At 35.4% G+C, this 20,765-nt stretch overlaps 1 protein-coding gene across 2 annotated transcripts in view; it reads left to right on the forward strand.

Annotated features, from left to right (window-relative positions):
- The window catches only part of LOC145671130 (kelch-like protein 17), a 291,534-nt gene that overhangs the window by 47,430 nt on the left and 223,339 nt on the right, over positions 1–20,765 (forward strand). For both annotated transcript variants that reach the window (XM_081739927.1, XM_081739928.1), the window contains exon 3: positions 7,168–7,264. In XM_081739927.1, coding sequence (XP_081596053.1) covers positions 7,168–7,264 — 97 coding nt within the window. The remainder of the gene's footprint in view (positions 1–7,167; positions 7,265–20,765) is intronic.

The raw sequence follows: 20,765 nt of genomic DNA on the forward strand, positions 1-20,765 counted from the left end.
AATTCTTCCTGATGTTCTTTAGTAAAACGAATACAACACTTCTCACTACAACAATCAGGAACATAACCAAACTGTTTGCCACTTACAGTCTTCCCACATCTGTTTACATACATTTCACCTTTAAGTCGATTCACTTTAGCATTTTCACGTTTAAGATTTATATTGTTACTGTATGATTTACGTTTACGTTTAGCTTTTGACTGCTCCATTGCTTTAAATATCTGTTATTTAATAATAAACTTCCTTTATAAATGTAACCTCAAAACAACAGGCAAAATACGTAAACACCACTGTTGTCTGCTGCCGACTATTTCTTTGTTCTTTCCAGCTGCACAGATTCAAAAAAAGTTTTGCCACAGACTAACGAATAGAGATTTTTGTTTGAAACTTTCTGGGCACAATCACAACAACATGGCGGATCGTTTAAAACGATTGCCGGAAAAAGGGCACATAGACCTATGTTCCCTTTGTCCGGCAAGGCCCACAATTACAATATACAGTCGTAAAAACAAAATTCTCCTTGAATTATGTTTTGTCTACGCCAAAGAGAAGTATATTTAAATGGGTTCTTTCATTCTTAGGCAAATGTTAGTATAAGTATACTCTTGTTGTAACTACTTTACATAAATAAAAGCTCAGACCTTTACCCCATATTTTCCCTTTTCTCAGGTTGAAACATAAAATGAGTGCAGAAATAATTTCTCCACGTTTCCACATTATGGCCAAACATTAAGGTCAAAGTGATAAACATAGTGTCAGAAATTTTATAGAAGGCTTTGTCCGTCCGTCTGTCGATAAGTATGAGAGCAAAAACGGTAACAGATATCGAGATACAGTTTCCTGCAATCATGACAAGCAATCGATCGCGATGTGATCAATTTTATTTTGTACACATTGCTTCGAAGGTACACACATATCTCGAGAACTAATGAAGACATTGGAGTCATTCAAAAAGGTATTGCAGGTAGGTAGCACACGTAATAGGTATTAGGAGCCGTTCACATATTACGTAACGCTGTTTTTGATCAATTTTATCTCCTCCCTCTCCCTTGTCACACTTCGTAATGCAAGGCTGAACCCCTCTCCCTTTGTTACGTAACACTTTTTGATTTTTGTTTTTGCACCCATTTTTGCTTATTTTAGGGGTTGTCACAATAAAAAAAAAAAATTAATAGCAGAACTTTTCATTAGAAAATGCTTGTATTTTGAATATACTGTATTTGTAGTGTTTCTTTCGAAAAACAAATCAAAGTAGACCTATTAGAAGAGCTCCTTCGTGGCTAAGTGGTTAGCGTACGCGCCTTTGACGTGGGAGGTCCGGGTTCGATTCCCGGTGGGAGCTCATGTGGTTCGGATTCCACGTTAATCAGTAGGTCCACGTCTCATATAGCCTCGCTGCTGAAAGGGACGCTAAACTAAAATCAACTCATCAAGACCTATTAGAAAATGGTAGTACCGTAATAATATTTTAATCCTTTAAGGTTGTTTAATTAACCAGTCTTAATTATTCGAAATTCCATATTGTTTTCGCAAGAAGATCTCACATAGGCTCTTAGGTCACCGATGATTGACAAGGAGGAAGTGCTGGAGGAAGACTCAGGTGAAACAGGATCTAGAGAATTGACATTCACCTTTTTTTTCTGGAATCCAGGATGCTTCTTGTATTTGAAGTTTCCGAGTGTCGACGATACAAAGAAGTTCTTTTCCCCGTAGGTCACAGATTCGACGTGGCAGCACACGTGAAAAAGCAGGAACATCTTGTTTGTGAACAAGCTTTCGGTCATCTTCTTTGGACTTCAGTTTACCTCTTTTCGAATTCTTCTTGTCCTAAATCAGTGCCAGAATACGAATAAACTCGATTTCTCTTGGAAAATTCAAATCTAAAGATAAAAAATTCAGTTTGAGATGAATGTCCGATGAGTTCGGTTTTTAATCTTATTTTTCTTGGATCGTTCTGTCGCAGAAAATATTATTTCACGAATATTATTTCACTTCTGTTTCACATGCGAAACCCCTTGGAAGAATAGAGTAGGTAATGATTCAACTCAAAAGTTTTAAATCTGTTCTCAGAATTAATGATACGAGTGTGAACGCGAGAAGGCATTTTCAAGCGATAGTTACAATCGTTAACAACTAACTCCAGAAAAGCGTGTATCGTAAATACATTGCGGCGATAGCCACAAAACAGAGCTTTATTGTATTGTAATACACGCAGGGTTCGTCACCAGTCATGCTCGAGTCTTCAAATCCGTTCTGCATGATTCAATTTATACAGGTTGTATGTTCTCAATTTTCCAAAAATAATATAAATATTTATTTATAAAAATGAAAAGAACTGAATAAAATTATTTGTTAAAAGATTGCATATAAACCTGAGAATAAAAATAAAGATTACAGAAGAAACACGTTACGTAACGAAGACGTTAACTATCTCCCTTGTATCATACTTCGTAACGCAAGACGAAACCCCCTCCCCCTTTGCCACATTACGTAATATGTGGACGACCCCTTAGATACATATCACATTCGTTACATTCACAGATCCCAGTATCCCAGACAACATCCCGGAATTCATATTCAAATTTCTATCTGCCCATTCAAATTTCTGTCTGCCAATTGAACTGAAACAATTGAAAGTTCTTTGTGTTCACAACAATACAAGCGAACGGGAAAAGTACAGAGGTATTTTCACTATTTTGTTTGGCTTCTTTCTTTCACTCTTGGTTAGGTCATGCGTGTGTGTGTGTGTCTGAGTATAACAAACAGTTCTGCAAACTCGAAATATTTTAACAACCGGTTCTCGCGAACTGGTGCAAACCGGCTGAATAGCACCACTGGTTACCATTTGATTCAAACCGAAAGTGGTTCAAATTAGCCAGTTCCATTTTCGACGTTTATCGTCATAGAACGAAAATGGGAACAGGTAGCTAGAAGCGGTTTTATGCAGATGACCGAGCGTCCCAAGGCAACGTACCATGACTATCCCGATTACACTACTAAAACAGAAGCGTTTCAAATCTAATATTATTTCCAATTTCAATGCTGATTTCTTCATAACAGAACGGTAAGATATATATCGAGATGCGGCTTTCTGCAGTGGATTCATTGTCCCAAGAATAGAAACCATCTTCTTCATTAACCGTCTATTCAAACCGGAAATGGTTCAAATTAACCATTTCCGCTTTCATTCCTTATTGCCATAGAACAAAGTTGGTAATAGATAGTGAGAAGTGGTTTTCTCAAATCAATTCAGAATATCAACAGAACATACCATCACAAACCGCAGCACTAGCAAAACCGGAAGTGCTCGAAATTACTACTATTTTCAGTTTCAATACTTATTCCCGTAGAGCAAAAATGGTAAGAGATCGAGATACATTTTTTTTTTTTTTTTTTTTTTTACAATTGATTCAGCTTCCCAAGAGTAGGTTGTATCTCCTCTCTTAACCACCTATTGAAACTGAAGGTGGTTCGAATTAACGATTTCTGGTTTCAACGTGTATCGCCATAGAACAAAATAAGACATAGTGAATAATGGCTTAATGGTATGGATTCAGCGTCCGAGGAACCAGTTCTATATTTGATATTATTGATCTATTCCAACCAGAAGTTATAATGTACTACAAGTTTGAGTACTGAATTCCTATAGCTGGAAGTCTATTGCAGTTTCACACTGTAAAACGGAACTCGCTTGTTCTATAAAAGCACCGCTCCAGTTATAATTATTCTGCGAGTCACCAGTGTCTATAATACTGAAAAATATTATGCAGATATAATTTATGAACCGTCTAATGTGAGACAATTCCACTTCAATTAACTGAAAAATGCATTTATTTTCTAATATGTAGATGGTTGTTGTATATTGAACTTTCTTTTCACCACTGAGGGCATGAGATAATAGAACCCGCTTTTCAAAGTGAGATCCGAAATGTTTTGCATCCAAGAATACCCTATTAGAAATCGGACTGGTTTACTATAATTTAGATGCTGTTGAAAGAAGATAGAGTAATTGGAATGGTTCATGCAGTTTCAGGAATTGAAGGCTTCTTGTTCTTATACAGCCAATAGCTATTTTTCTCTAAGTCTATTCAATGAAGATGAAAGGAGGGCTAGATTTCTCCTTTTCTTCAGAAAGACATATTTCCAACTGAATGGGAAACATGTATGCTATTCAACAGGAAGATCTTACGAGATCTTGTAACTCCGCTTCTGTGATACCTTAAGGGACCATGTTTGGATGACAGTGAGTTATTTTTCGCGTAACGACTGTTTTGTCAAAACACTCGTAAATAAGAAAGCTATATGATAAAGTTCATCTTCTTTGGAGAAGTGGTATTAATATTTATGTGAAAAGGTTGCATTCATAGTGTTCTATTAAAAGGTTTGAGAAATATTTCTTTCCTCGCATTTCCTTACTTGTTTCTTCTTATCGTTGTTAGCCCTCAAATAAAAATATGTTACACGTTGCTAAACAAAAAATTTTCTTTCAAAACTTATATACCATTAGATACAATAAATGTTTTAAATCTACTGTGTAACACTTAAAGACTATGTTCTCTTTGTAAAAGTATGCATCAGTCACACGTCTCAACAATTCTTCTGACTAACAGTGGTAGTCATATACGTTTAATTCAATTCAAGACAAGCGAATCTCTTATCGAGATGTTTTGATGTTTCCTTGCGACTTTTCCACGAACCACGAAAACGACTAAACGGATTCTCAGTATATCTTTTACACTGTCAATTGACTGTGAGTTATGGCACAGAAACAAGGATTATACAGAGATGAATGTGGAGATTTACATAGAGTTACATGTGATTGGTGCACTCTCTCAGGTTAATTTTCGATCTCAAATATGATATATTACTCTTCCATTTCATAACAGGAAAACATAATCTTCGAAAGGGGAAAAAAAAGGCGAAACGAAAAATCTCTCGGCTTGTGGGTAACGCTAGGTTTAAACCGGTTTGCTGAATTTTACAGCACCTTTCTAATACCTTTTAAAACTCTTTCGAAAAATACAAGTTTGTACCCAAATTAAAATTTTGCAATGTAAGGTGTTTAAGATTTTAAAAAAAGTTTATTAACTTAGTTGTGACCTCATTCATTTCGGTAATGTATGCTTAATATTAAGGACATTTTAAAAACATTTTAATGTACACAGTACTTAATTGAAAAAAAAATAATCTTATTGTATAAATGTTTCTACACTTTAAATTCTATTAACAGATGTACTGTAAACTTCAATTAACAAATCACTACAATTGGTTCGATTCTTGGTTTTAAATCCTTGCTACGCTTATCGTTGTGTGGCATAAACAGAAAGAGCTTTTCTTATGTTAAAGAAAGTTCCAGATATAAATAATGCGAATTTCTTTGCACACTGGAAATAACATTGAAAATCGAATATGGAATTCGGGAAGAAGCGATAAAGTTCGTATTTAAAGGACCCTCGTGGCATTTAATCCCCATGGGGAAATATTCATGAGAAATTTTCAATTACGATGGTAGATACAACATCGAACTCGGAACCTCCTAATTTCGAAGCAACAATACTAACAGTTCAACTTACAAGGGAAGTTCGGGATAAAGCATTCCTCTACAGAGAAACTAAGCATGCCATTTGAAAGACCAATTGATGCTGATTACAACAAGCAAATAATATTCATGTACGGTTGAGAACTTTTTGAGAGATTCAACGTTAAATGCAGAAGAATGCCAGAAGTATATAACCGAAGTATTGTCTCCCATGGCGAAGCCTGATGGTTTGAACTTGCTACTGCTTCATCACTGGGGTCCATTCACAGACCAATTGTCCATTGTAAGTTGGATGACGGATGGCAAAGACGTAATGGTTGAAAATATACCAAAAAACATCACACGATTTGTACAACCATTTGATGTGTTTGGATTCCGACCAATCAAAGATTATGGCAGGAGATTTATACATAGTATGAAACTTCTTCATCCGAAAGTTATGATGTACCAGCGAAACAATCACATAAAGTTTATGTCCATGGTAATGACTCAGATCTGATTATCGTAATACATTGGATTGTTTCAGTTCCACAAGGCAGGTTACCGAACAAATTATCCTATCTTTTGAATCACCTGTCGAAGGCGGATGCAACGCACTTGCACATATAAAATGTTCATGGTGCAAGGAAGTCTTTTGCCTGCATAATTTCTTCATAGAACAGAACAATGATCAATTTTCATCTCTAACCTATCATTATTGTAAATAGTATAATAACTAATTTTAACTAACAAACCAGTTAGTTATTGCAAAACAGTTTTTCTGTTACCTTCTATAGATTTCAATTCGCATATCAGTTTTCGTTGCTAATAATGTTGTACTTAACGCATTTAAACGCGCATATACTCATTTTTTTTTAAATATATAAAATACCAAGTTAAATATCTCGAACAGCTCTCAACCGTACAGGAATTTTATTAGCTTGTTGTAAAGCAGCATGAATTGGTCCTTCAAATGACATGCTTGGTTTCTCTGCAGGCGAGTGCTTTCTCCCAAACTTCCCTTGTTAGTTCACTCTGTCATCGAACAACTTAAATAAATTTCAATTCGGCGTGGGAGACCTGGGTTCGATCCCGGTTGGAGCTTGTGTGATTCGTATTCAATGGTGTCATTTGGCAAGGGTAGAAGGTTCCTGGCTGGAGTAATGAATTGTACACTAATATGCTAATAAAAACGTGAAATTTATATCGGTGAACAATTTCGTCCCCTTCCCCTCATCCCAGCAGAATCTCAAATGACGCTAGTTGTGCGTCCGCGTCTAATATGGGTTCAGTGCTGAAAGGAACGCTGGATTGAAACTCGGTATCAACCAACCAAGTCAATTTTAACATTTATGAAGAGGTGGAAACCACACTTAGTGTATGAATCGCTATATTGAATACTGAATTACTAGTTTCATATAATCAATTTTATATACTAACTTTTTCATTGTTCTCCATGCTTCGCTAAGCACATTAATATAACGACTGACAAGCTGCATTAAAATTAACTGATATCCAGCACGTAACGGATTTAATAAATAGCATGCTCCTTTTTTAAAAAGTAACAGGTGATTTTCGCATGTTTAACAACCATTGTTTTGCATGTTTCCGTGTTAAGTGCTAAAACAACTAACTTCTTTCTTTTTCAGTTGTGCGATATTGAATTGAAGATAGGAGTTGTTTCCATACACGCTCACAAGGTGGTGTTGGCATCTGTAAGTCCGTATTTCCACGCAATGTTTAACGGTAAGTTTTCTTCTAAATCTGTCTATTTGTGAACATTGTCAAAACGTTAACCAGGAACAAAGGGGGAGGACCCAAGGAAGGGTCGATGGGATTCAGACCCCTAATTAGAAAAATCAGAAAAAAAATCGACACTACTGCAAATACAAATTTCTTATTAAATTTGCGTTATTGTAAATATGACTGACCTTAACAATAAATTCAAGCATTTAATATAAAATTTCTAATAAACTAGCAATTAGGGATGTACTACTGTACAAGAAATGGCAAATATTATTCCAAAAGTGTATGGTCTATCATTATATCATACACAGTACTTTAAATATATTATCTATCAATTGCATTATTTTCGTTCCTCTCATAGAGTGAAAAATACTATCTACAGGGTTACCCATAATTAGCCTATGTAAAATAGTGTTTCAAAGACTGCGGTAAAGAAACTAGCAACATAACTTGAACATAAACACATTATTCTCATACTTTTCCTTACAAAAATTGTAATCTCTGTTCTCTATGACATGGTCCACCAATGAATGCACCATCCAAATTGATACATGCGTGGAGACGAAGAGCAACGTTGTCGCAAGCAGCTTGATAGATCCGCACTGGTATGCTGGGAAACTCCCCGTAGTTCAGTCAAATTGTGTATATGGTGTTGATACACTTTTCCCTTTAAAACACTCCATAAGGAAAAGTCAGGTGGTAGCAAATAGGGAGATTGAGCTGGCCACTGCACAGACCCACGTCGACGATTCAGCGGTTCGGCGTTCAGCAGCCCCACCGTTCCGCCATCCTGTCTGGCATACACTACGGTTCTAAATCCAGTGACCGTTATCCACACTCTCAGGTTACAGTGTTGCCATTTCGATTTTTTTTGGTACAGAATTACAGTCAGTCAAAAATCATATACATAATTACAGGTCACCTTGTATACAAAAGAAAATATGAATTTTTACATTAACTTTTAAAAGTAGGGAAACAGTCGTATCCTCCTCCCATGAAACTTGTGGCTACGGTCCTGCCATTAACACTTACAGAGTATCAACATTTAGGATGATAAGCAAAATATTCCAAATTTTAATAGATAAGTTTTGCTAGAGGACGTAATTATGTGTTTGCACCTTTCTTATTTATTTCGTTGTTATTATTATTCTTAGAATGGTCATTTTAAAAAAAAAAGATTTAACGTACCGTTGTATGTGCTCCGAGGGTGAGATAGATGGTGATTGTAATTGTATAACTCCTATTTTCCGTAGTTAATCCCAACAACCACTACTTTAAGCCTGTCCAACTGTGACGAAATATCTATTTTCTTAAGCTTTATTCTGCTTTCTCTTTTCTAAAGGTATAGATAAAGCAGTGGCGTATTTACGATTTTGTTTCGAGAGGAACTTTTCTAACTTTATTATTGGAACTGGGAAAATTCTGCAAGATATTTCATTTACTTTAAAATAGTAAATAACATTTCAGGGGGGCTTAAGCCCAGAAGTCCCTCCCCCTTAAATACGTTCTGAGATAGAGTCCCGGAGATCCTAGTCCAATTCTTACTTAAGTCCTCTTAATAAAATACTATTTCAATACTTGTCAGTAATATGTCCACTTCAGTTTAACCAAGTGGGTCCATAATAACTGTGAGACAGGCAGAATATATCTTTTGAATTATTTGGGCTAAATCTGACATGTAGATCGCAGAAATCATCATTGCAAGTTTATCACTTCAACGGTTGTAGTTATTCCTTAGGACAAATATATCCTTATGGCCAGTGAAGAATTTTTTTTAAAACACATTTCTATTTCTCTGAATAGTATCAGCAATTATCATATAATATTTGTGTATGCTAGTAAATAGTCTTTCCTATATACATCTTAAATTCTTGAGTAGCTGATCAAGTTATGCAAAGCCAGAGGCTGATTTTTAAACTATTATAGAACAATTTGTATTTATGTTCAATCCCATTTAGTGTTAACATCCAGCACAAAAACTGAAACATTTTAAACGTCCCACTACAAATTTAGGACAGTTTGTAAAAGAGTACAAATACACTGAGAAATACGTTCTCCGGACCGCGGTATATTGTACAAATATACGGGATCCTCTTGCGTAGTACAGAAATCAGTACGGAGCATACGTTATCCATGTGCAACATAGGCAGTGCCCTTAGGTGTTACATCATGCCGTTACAGGATGTCTGACATCTAACAGTTTTCCGTATATCACATACTTATACTTATGTTACATTCCTCAGCTATATACGTCCATTTGTGAGATCCTGACAGTCTATATTGTTTCATATGGAAAGTACGTATAGATGGAACATTTATACAGAAAGTATTATAAAACATGCGTTTTCAGTTATACGTCTGTTGTACATTAAGTCCAAAAACTACAGCAATTACTCATGTAACCTACCTTTTTAAGTACGCCACCTACATTTTTTCCTCTCTTGGACATGAACAGGTTAAACTCGAAGTCTTATTACCAGGGCCCGGATCTTGTTGAAAAGTCAACTTTTTACTGTTACGCATAGGACAAGATAAGTTGAAATATAAACGTTGTTCATCAACTCTAGGTTCTAAAAATATATCTTTTTAGGGTCAACATTTGGTCACCTTTTAACGTTTTGAAGTTTCAGGTCATTTTTTTAATATTTTAAGGTAACTTTTAGGTCACTTATGGTCTTTTTATTATTTTTCTTCTACATAAAGAAATCTTAAAATGAACACTTTTACGGATTTGAAAAACACGAAGTTAAATGATCTCTTTTCCTGCTTCCTGACTTTTGGGGTGGAAAAACTGCATTCCTAACAAGCTAATGAACACTAAACTGTAGCTGGTTGACGAGGGTGGGGGTTGGTAGGTGGTCAAATAGATGTTTTCGGGTTCTTGACCACAAACGATATGATCAGGTGAATAACTAAAAATAAATTAGAAGACGTTCAAAGATTTTAAACTTCTTTTTATCTATTATTCTCCTGTATACAGTCTACACTTGCGAACTTTTATTCTTTAAGTCTACTTCCTAGTTTCAACTCGGGACTGAATTGACACTTTCAGTACGTACAATACCGTACAATGGACTGATAATTGAACACAACATTTGATCAATGGGCTGCAACTAACTCAAACAAAACTTTTGAAAATGACTTAGAAATGATAGTTAAAATCCAGATATTAAAAAAAAAAAAGTCCATGTTTACCGAAGTAAACGTTTTAAACTACGCACGTTTTAAGGTCAATTTTTGTGAATTTTAGGGTCATTTCACAGACATTTTAGTGTCATTTTATAGGTCACTTTTTAGGGAAGTTTAGGTCAACAAGATCCGGGTCCTGCTTATTACAAATTAATAGTATATTCACGTAACAACCTATTTTGAATTTGAAGCATGTGCCACAATGTTAAACACTTTCTGCGTACATCCGAAACTTTCTCTCAACAGTGGTACGACAATGAACGAAATGGTGACATTAAGAAAGTGGGAAGAAACGGGGAAAAAACATGCACACGGTGTTTGTCCACCACAAAGTTTACTTGGCGAGAGCTGGAATCGAACCAGACACATCACACACTAAGTGAGCACTCGATCGCGGACCCACCTCGCCCTTATTACAATATTCAAAATGACGCTAAAACAAAGTACAGTATCTAAATTTGGGCTTAATAATTGAAGATATCTACCGTACGTAAAAATTATTCTTTTGTAATTTTCGAGATATCATTTATCACTGTACTTTGACTGCTAGACAGTTTTTGACGCCATAAAGTTAGCTGTACCAGTTACATAAATATGATCGCAAAAACAGTACCGGTAACAAGTTTGTATCCTATTACAGGAGTACCTTGCGTAAGGCTATTAATAGGTTCCAAAAATCATCTGCACTATGCGAAATTCCATTATTTGAGGTCTACTTACGGTGATTTAAATTTAATTTGTTCATCAAAAAATTTAGGATAATATAGTATGTGATCGTATGTCCACATATTCATAGATGGTCGCATTGTATTAATGTGCGATTACGCTAGAGGACAACTTTGAAGTAATGTGACTATCTTTACTATTTATTGCAGAGTGTCTGTGTGTACACCATCGTTTTCATAATACGAGTATGATTCTTCTCCATGTACGATGTGAAATTCTCTTCAACATTGCTGGCGTAATCACAGTAAATGCAAGTCCAACAGTATCCTTAAGTTCGTCAATTGCCTCGTAACGTGTGGTAGTAACTTTTTGTTTAGTGAACCCCCATAACGCATTGCCGCAGAATGACAGATCACAACTTCGGGGTGGCTACTCCAAAAGTGCAGGCAAATAGAGAGAACCACGTCCAATCCGTTTATCAGGAAATACTTCATTGACATATTCTCTAACGGCAATAGCATAATGGACTGGTGCTTTATTTTGCTGGCACCATACACGACCGACCAGTCCCCAATTCCTGTGACCGCTTACAAATGAATTTTTTTAGCGAACGTTCGACAGACGCTGCAGCCTCTGGACACCTTCCCAGTTGTGTTGGTGGACGTCCTGAGCGTTGCTTATTTTTCATGAAACCAGTTGCAAAGAGCTTTTTTCTCCCACCGTAAAATTTTTGGTTTTGGAGGGGAAGGTTTCTGAAACCTTACAGTGAAATCATACTGAATATCTCTCATTGATTTGCCGGTGTGTGGTCGTTCATGAGCCCACGTGCTCATTACGATCCGTTCCTTCATGGCATTAAGTGGACTCATCACCCATAATTTAGATGTATATCAGCACCTGCAACAAGAAGAAACAATAATTCATTAACATCTCTGTAATACATAGGGAGTAACGCGACTTTATGATAATTCTGCACAAGTAAATTAATATATATATATATATATATATATATATATATATATATATATATATATATATATATATATATATATATATATATATATATATATATATATATATATATATATATATTTGTAAACTAGATAATGCAGAAAACCTTTCAAAAATATGAAGTTGTAAAATGTATATTTTTTCAATGCAATTGAGAAATGAAATATTTCAGTTTTACGTTTAATGGTTATACTCTATAAGTTAGGCTAAAGGAGACGGTTAATAAAACTGAATTGTAGACTGACTATAATATCCGTTCTAAGTATCAAAACGAAAATATTTTGTAAACAGCCCAGATGTTACTTCAGAAATGATGTGACAATATAGGCACACGCATTCTTCTAGGGATTATTTGAACTACTTCCGCAGTGAATACTAGATAGTCAGTTTTTCATTGAGTAGTGTTAGACGCATAGACCACATTTTTACATTAAACCGAACGTTTCCACTTTTGGCACTTAGCATGGAATTTATATATATTCATTCTACAACTATTATGGATGTCTTGTCGAAATGAGAATGTGATTAAGAAACGGGAAACTTTTGAGGAAATCTGTGCATATGATGTTGTCCACCACAAGCTCGTATTGCATGAAAACGAACGAGAGACACCTTGTGACAGAGGTGGGTGCTCTATTACTTTGCCATCCTGCTCCCATTCTTCAATTGTAGTTAATACAGGGCTCCCAGCTGTCCTATTTTCCTATTTTTTCCTATATTTTAGAAATTTGTGTATATTTGTCCTATATACTATATGTCCTATATTGTAATCTTGTCCTTTATTTTCTATATTTTTTACTGATTGAATTATTAAAAATACAAGCTAAGGGCAGTTTCGGTAATGTAAATTGCTACATATTAGCAATATGTTAAATGTATCTTAGCATTTTTATTCTGAAGGATTAATTAATAATCCTCACTATTATTTTTTTAAATTTGCTTTTTCCTATCCTCTTATGTCCATTCTTTTCTTTTTCTCTTTGTTTCCTATGTGCTTATTCTTCCCCAATGAAGCTTAGCTGAGGAACCTTGGCATGCTCCAGTTTCTTATAACGCAAGCTGTGTTAGCATTTTTTTCAGCAGTGTAAGCAGTAGTATTGGCTAAGTATTGAGGTCCGTGTGTTGGTATTTACCAACATATCCCAATGCCTTCCAATATTGCTGTACATAATAATAAGCAGGGTTCCCACGCGTCCTGGAAAACCTGGAAATAAAAGTGTCGTGGAAACGCCCTGGAAAAGTCATAGAAAGTAGAAAATGGTGAAAAGCCTGGAAATTATTTATGAATTGGAAATGTCCTGAAATTTATGTTGTATAACAGTTGTTAGAAGTGTTTCTATAATTTGCAGAGCTACGATGAATGAAATGCTGTTAACATTATTTATTTCATTGATCAACGTTGATCAAATAACTCAATATTTAATTAGATTCAAATATTCCATTACAGAGAAACAAGTTATCAATCTTCTTTTTTCTTTAGAAAGATAAAATAAAAGGTTATATATATATATATATATATATATATATATATATATATATATATATATATATATACTCTTATTCTGTATTAATCTAAATGTTCTTTCCAGTTGCCCATTAGGGTGAAGGATGGCTTTTTCTTACAAAACATTTTTTTCTGTGCTTCAGAGCATAATATTGTATTGTATAAACCAAACTGTCCTATATTTTTTCAATGTCCTACTGGGAGGCCTGTTAATATCGTCATATCACAAGCCAATACTTGACTTAAACAACACTTTCATCTATACATGGTTACATACTATTTATTGCTTTTATTTAATCTCTTTTAAAATTTTGAATTGGCAAACCTCTTCCTAATTCGTGAACATGTGTAACTATCTTAAATATCCGTTCTTTCAACGGGAAGAATAGCTTTATGATGATTTTTGAGGACGACGATTTTTATGACGACTACTTGTTCCTCTTAGGATACGCATGGAGGATAAATTTTAACTTAAACGGCATTGGAAATGTAATTTATTCATCTCAGTGACGAGAACTCCCCGAGAACTATAGATTGGACACTAATATTAAGAAGTTCTGTCCTTAATAACCTCGATGTTGCATAAGGACACAAAACATAAAACCTCAAATCATAGCACCGATAAGGTAGTTAGGCAACCGAAACGACTCCAATGATAGATTGCGTTGTATATCTTACCCTTACAAGCAAATGATACACTGTCAATTTAAAAAGCAATCAAGATACCCATCCCCCGGGTTTAACATAAAACTCAAATACAGTATGTTGTAAGGATACTTTTCTTGTTCTACTTCAGGAAAATTAAAATGGTTGTTGAATAAGAAAATCGTAAAAAGAAAATGACTAATTTTATGTGCCATTTAAAGAAAACGGATGCTTAATGATATAGTCAGTTTTCTAATGGTCACTTTTTTCATCCCATGTGCAATTTAATGGTAAGAGTATTGTGGATGGTATCATTTTGTTCCTTATAAGGTAGGGAATTAGAAAAGTGATGGTGGACATGTCAGACCTGCGACTGGGAGGGGGAGGAGGTGGGGGGAAATGATGAGTCATCGATCGCTTAACCCCTTCTAACTTTGTTCCTAATAGGGATGGCCAATTCCTGAATTTTTACTTTCCGGAATCCGGAAAGTAAAATCGGAAAATTCCGGAATTCGGAAAAATTCCGGATTTCGGAAAAAATCCGGAATTCGGAAAAATTCCGGAATTTAGAAAAAATCCGGATTTCGGAAAAATTCCGGAATTCGGAAAAAATCCGGAATTTAGAAAAAATCCGGAATTCGGAAAAATTCCGGAATTCGGAAAAATTCCGGAATTCGGAAAAATTCCGGAATTCGGAAAAATTCCGGAATTTAGAAAAATTCCGGATTTCGGAAAAATTCCGGAATTCGGAAAAATTCCGGAATTCGGAAAAATTCCGGAATTCGGAAAAAATCCGGAATTCGGAAAAATTCCGGAATTCGGAAAAAATCCGGATTTCGGAAAAATTCCGGAATTCGGAAAAAATCCGGATTTCGGAAAAATTCCGGAATTCGGAAAAAATATTTTTTCTTTTTGTAATCCTAAGAATTTTGTTCAAACGCAAACGAACAAATTTCCTTTTTGTAATCCTAAGAATGTATGATGCAAGTTAAGCTGAAACTTACATCCTAAAGTATACACTACTCAATCTTCCCATGGTTAATGAGATGTAGTCCAAAAGTACGATGTACTTCTAATATTTAATTTTTGTTTTACTGTGATATCGTCCAGAGGTAAGATATATATCACACTGAGATAAACAACTTGACATAATGAAGATGTTATCATACGTAGTTTTCCAGAAAATCGTGAGAAACTAATTTTTGTGAAGTTAAAATATGCGTCGCTTGTTGCCAGTGGGATGCAATTGATAACTTTTATGCTGGAATAGTATTATTATTATTATTATTATTATTATTATTATTATTATTATTATTAGTCGTTTATGTACTGTAAAAGAAAAATGTGAACCGTTAAGTAGTAGATTTTATCTGTTGTTTTTTGATATCTTCTAACAGTAATAACAAACTGCTTGTAAATACGCAATGATTATCAAGGACAATGGCATATTAATGTAAGGACTACTCTGCAGACTAGCAATAAACAATAACAGATAAACAATAGTTGCAAAAAAAAAAAAAGTAACTAACTTGGGCACGTCAGAATGTTCGCGAGAATATAGGGACGCATTGAGACTAGCAAAGAGCGTGCTATTATCATTACTCAAAGGGCCGTACGATGGAGGCATTAATGTTAATGGCACTAACGAGCACTTACTTGCTCTAACGGTTAACCTCATTTTTGAGATGATTCTTAGAAGTGGGCGTGTTGGCATGCAGTTAGAAGACCTATATCCATTATTTAAAAAGCACACGTTATCTGTGAAGTACTAACGATTTGCGTCACTATCGAACACTAACGTAGCACTAGCGACGTTTAAAGTCGAAATGGAGTTTGACATAAGTGGCTTGTCAACTTCACGGACATTATATTTTCCTTGAATGAGAGAATTTTGCGCCCAGGAAATTTGCGCCCTACCACAAAAATAGGAAAAAATGCGCTCGCAATATATTTGCACTGGGATGTTTGCGCCCTACCCCAAAAAGAGGGGAAAATGCGCCGGCTATATATTTGCACTGGGATGTTAGCGCCCTACAATTCAACTTATTTTTGTATTGTGTAAAGTAACTTCCACTCACACTTGAACTAGGCTTGCCTATCATCGTCTCAGTGAGTTACTCCATCCGTTATAATATTCCGAACAAATGAAAAAATACAATTTTAGTTCACTAAAGGGCAATCCATACAAATACAATTTTTCATTATACTACAAAATTTACAAAAAAGTATAAATGACTGATATATAATTATTAATATAATCAAAGAGTATAATTTAATCTACAAAAGGCTGTTTGGCTCTACCCAGATATCTCTGTTCACAATCCTTGCGAGTTGTTTGGCTTTTCAGGACACAAAATATAGAAAAGAAAATGTAAAGTGAATGTAAAATCAGTTCAGTAATATTATCAAGAAAACTATGTACAGTGTGTTTACTTGCTGGAATTCAAACACACAATTGCGTTCAGTCGTTCTTTCAGAAAAAAATTTTCCGGGGGGCACACTTAGTATTCCGGAGGGGGGTCACTGCTGGTACTATTCTATTTATTATTATATTATAGACGTATTATTTTGGTCTCCTCCGAGGGGGCACTCTGAGAGCTCTGGGGAGGCCAGTGTTCCCCCAAAATCATCTCTGGAAGAAGCAGTGATTGCGTTGATCCGTTGTGTTCTTTTGGCTTATATTGAAGTTTATTCTCCCCTTATATAGCCACAATGAAAATAAATCACAAATGGCATGGTTGTGGGGGGAGGATTGTTTATGCTGTAATGTCAGCCCCTCCGAGCAAATGCGTAAGCTCCAATAGGTTCTTTTATTTCGCAGGGCTCAACTTCCCGGTGGAGGTTCATCGCAGGCGCAATTTTCCCTGTTCTTGAGGTAGGGCGCAAATTTCCCAGACGCAAAATTCTCGACACCGTTCGAATGACCTCGGAAAACTATATCTTTTTCAATACTTTTTTATATTCTTTTACTCGAGATTTCTTCATAGCTTCTTATTAAAATACTTACTAATATATCCTCATTTTATTGTCCTAACCAATCAATATGGGTATGTTGTCAGTAAAATATTTAGATTGATCGAGCCTCTGGTGTGTAACCATAGTATTTCATATCATCCCCCCATTAGAAATCTTGGCTAAACGAACCAATATATGTTGCCAATAGAATAGTTTAGAATGATTGAGCCCCTGGTAAATAACCACAGTATTTCGTGACAGACCCCCCCCTTCCTATTACCATATTCTAGCTACATGCTTGACTCAGCTAATTCTCTACATTCTTTACCAAGCACACATTTTCTAAAGCGGAAAATGCTCTCTAAATACCTAAGCTCATTATTTTCAGCAGATGCACAAATTGGGTAACATTCTATCTACATGAATGTTATATATATGTCGATTACTGGAAACCGCTTCTCGCTATCTATTACCATATTTACTATATAATGATTAACGTTAAAACCGGAAATGGTTGATTTGTACCGCTTCCGGTTTGAATATTACATTTATCAGGGAACTCGATTCTTAACTATTGACTCTGTACATTGTGGCCAAAATTGATTGGTAATCCATCAGATAGTTCTTGAGACTGTTTGCTTCACTGACGGACAGAATGAATATATGGCTATAGAGTTTTGATAAACTAAATTCGTTAATGAGTGATGATGGAACAAATATAAGAAAGGTAGGCCTTCCACCGGGAAAATTTTCGAACACAAAATTAGCCATCAAAAACCCACATGTCCTGGGTTAGAATACCATAGATGAAAACTCTACCACTGAGTCATCAATCACCCGCTTATTAGTTTTATTAATTATTATATTAATATAAATTAATGAATGCCTGCTTATGTTAATTATTGAACAATTACATTGTACACTTCGTAAAGTCAAAAATTATAAATTTGTATTTACTGTACATACAGTGAGCGCAGAAAGTGTTCGTACACCTATGCTATTGAAACGAGAATGCCTGCGAAAAAGAAACAGAAAATTTAAGAAGTGTAATAACACACACAATATGAATAATGAAAACTAAGCTTTATGAATATATCAATAAAGAACCACAAAGACAAATTTAATGGTCAGAAAGTAAATAAATTCCGTAGAAAGTGTATAGAGTAGACGCAAAATGTGATCGTACACGTGACGTACGAATACGAAACAAAGATACCACAACTGGGGTTCACTAGTATTCACCTGGGTATACACCTCTGTATAGCATGACGAGTAACAGAATGAGTTTAGTTGTGAATAGAAGTGAAAAAACTGCACGGTGGGCTGTCAAAGTGGGAAGCAACCGAACAGAAACAAATGAGGAGACAGGAAAAGTAATTATTAAATTGCATAAGAAGGGTAAGTCTTTGAGAAAGATAGCAAACCTTGCAGACAGGCCTCGTTCAACAGTACAAACAATAATTGCGATGTATAATGTTTCTATCACTGTGCGAAAAAAAAAAAAAAAACTGGAAGACCAAGAGTGTTGAGTGAACAAGATAAACGTTACATTATTAGGGAAAGAAAAAAGGATCCAAAAAATAGTGCTGTGCAATTGGCAACGGATCTGGAAACACGCGGTGTTAAAGTATCAGCCAGTACAGTGCGGAATATTTGCAAGGTATCATGGTCGGATAGCCAGGAAAATGTTCTGGGTGAACAAGCAAATCGTATAAAGAGACTAAAGTTTGAAAAAGAGTATAAAGATAAGGGATCAGGCTTCTGTCTGGAATAGGGTCATATTTTCGGACGAAAGTAAATTTAACTTTATCGAGTCCAATGGGAGGCGTATTGTATGGCGCAAGGTGAATACAGAGATGAATCCTCAAAATCTCGTCCCTAAAGTAAGACACGGAGGAGGGTCCGTGCTCGTCTGGGGTTGTATGAGTGCCTCAGGAGTGGGTCGTCTCCACCTTATCGATGGAGTGATGATCCACAAAGTGTATATTAACATATTAAAGGAAAATCTCCATACTAGTGCGCAGAAGATGGTTCTCGAAAACAATTTATTGTTCAGCAAGACAACGACTCCAAACATACAGCGGAAAATACTCGATTGTGGCTACTCTATAATACCTTGAAACAGCTTCGCACACCTCCCCAATCCCCAGATATGAACCCCATAGAACATCTATGGTCTGTTCTGGAGACAACAATCAGAAGGCACAGCTTCTCTACTCAGGGCCGGCGCTAGCAATTTTGCCGCCTTGGGCGGTGCTTTCACATGCCGCCCCTTTAATCCGCAAACCTTATTTTGACAGATAACGTTCAAGTGTCATTTAAAAACATGTATAAAATGGAAAAGTAAACAAACAAAAAAAAAAAAAAAAGAAAAAGAACTACCTTTCTGGAATGTTCACGTAATATTTAAACGACTCTATACTGACACAATATTCAGTATGCTCGATTTCGCTGTATATCTGTAATATAGAGCAGCGCATACAGAAAATAAAATTTTAAAAATATACTTTAATCATGACTAAGAATTTTAATTTCTAGGCTTATTTTATATCAAAAGGCGTTTTCAACAGAGTATGGAGCAAGAAGATAATACAGTAAATCAGATAATTATGGTAAATGTAAGTGATTAGCTTAAGCCTTATAATGTACTAAAACACAATAGACATACATAAATTTAACATACCTTAATTGAAAGAAACTTTTCTTGCTTTGATATGAGCAAATTCCTTTATCACATCACGTAGTCCAATGTTTTAGCCAATTTGTGTTCTATTGATATCGTCGCTAGACCACTCAAGCGTGTTTCAGACATAGAAGAGTGTAGATAGTTTCTAATAAACTTAAGTTTCCAAAAACTTCTTTCTCCACTTGTCACTGTTACAGGCAAGATTAACAAAATTCTACGTGCAATACTAACATTGGGAGCAGTCATGTTCCTAAATTATTATTATTATTATTTGTGAACTTTCACAGGCTTAATTATAGTGGATAACACTTTCAGTTTGTCTTTCAAATCACTGGGGTTAATATCTTTCAATTCTTCGTGTGTTAAAATGATGGTAAGTTTAGTACACTTTTCAGACAAAAAGTTCAGGTGGTAGGCTATATCTTTACGATTACTTATATCGCAAAGAAAATTGAAGTACTCGCTGTGATGTTTAAGTTGCTCAAATCTTTCTCTTAAAAGCTAACACAATCACTTCTAGAACTTTGTAATAAAAATCGATCTTGTATCTTGTTTGTGGATGTTTTCAGTAGCTTCATCCTCTGCCTCGTACTGAAACTGTCTCTTCTTTCGACTTCGAGCTTGCACTGTATTACGTATCAGTGGATCACCCGTATCTAATGCTGATGCCAAGTCCATCGTATCAACTAAGTAAGATTTAAACTTTGCATAATTTCTGCTCCTCTCAAAGTACCCAGATATATTTTCAAGAAATCCTACCGCATCCAACACATGAGAATCAATGCTTTAAAGTCATATCAGACCAGGGACGGCGCTAAGGGTGGGCGGGGGTGGGCAACCGCCCA

Source organism: Thermobia domestica, chromosome 15, assembly GCF_964235325.1.
Source record: "Thermobia domestica chromosome 15, izTheDome1.hap1.1, whole genome shotgun sequence".
In the NCBI taxonomy this organism is placed as follows: Eukaryota; Metazoa; Arthropoda; class Insecta; order Zygentoma; family Lepismatidae; genus Thermobia; species Thermobia domestica.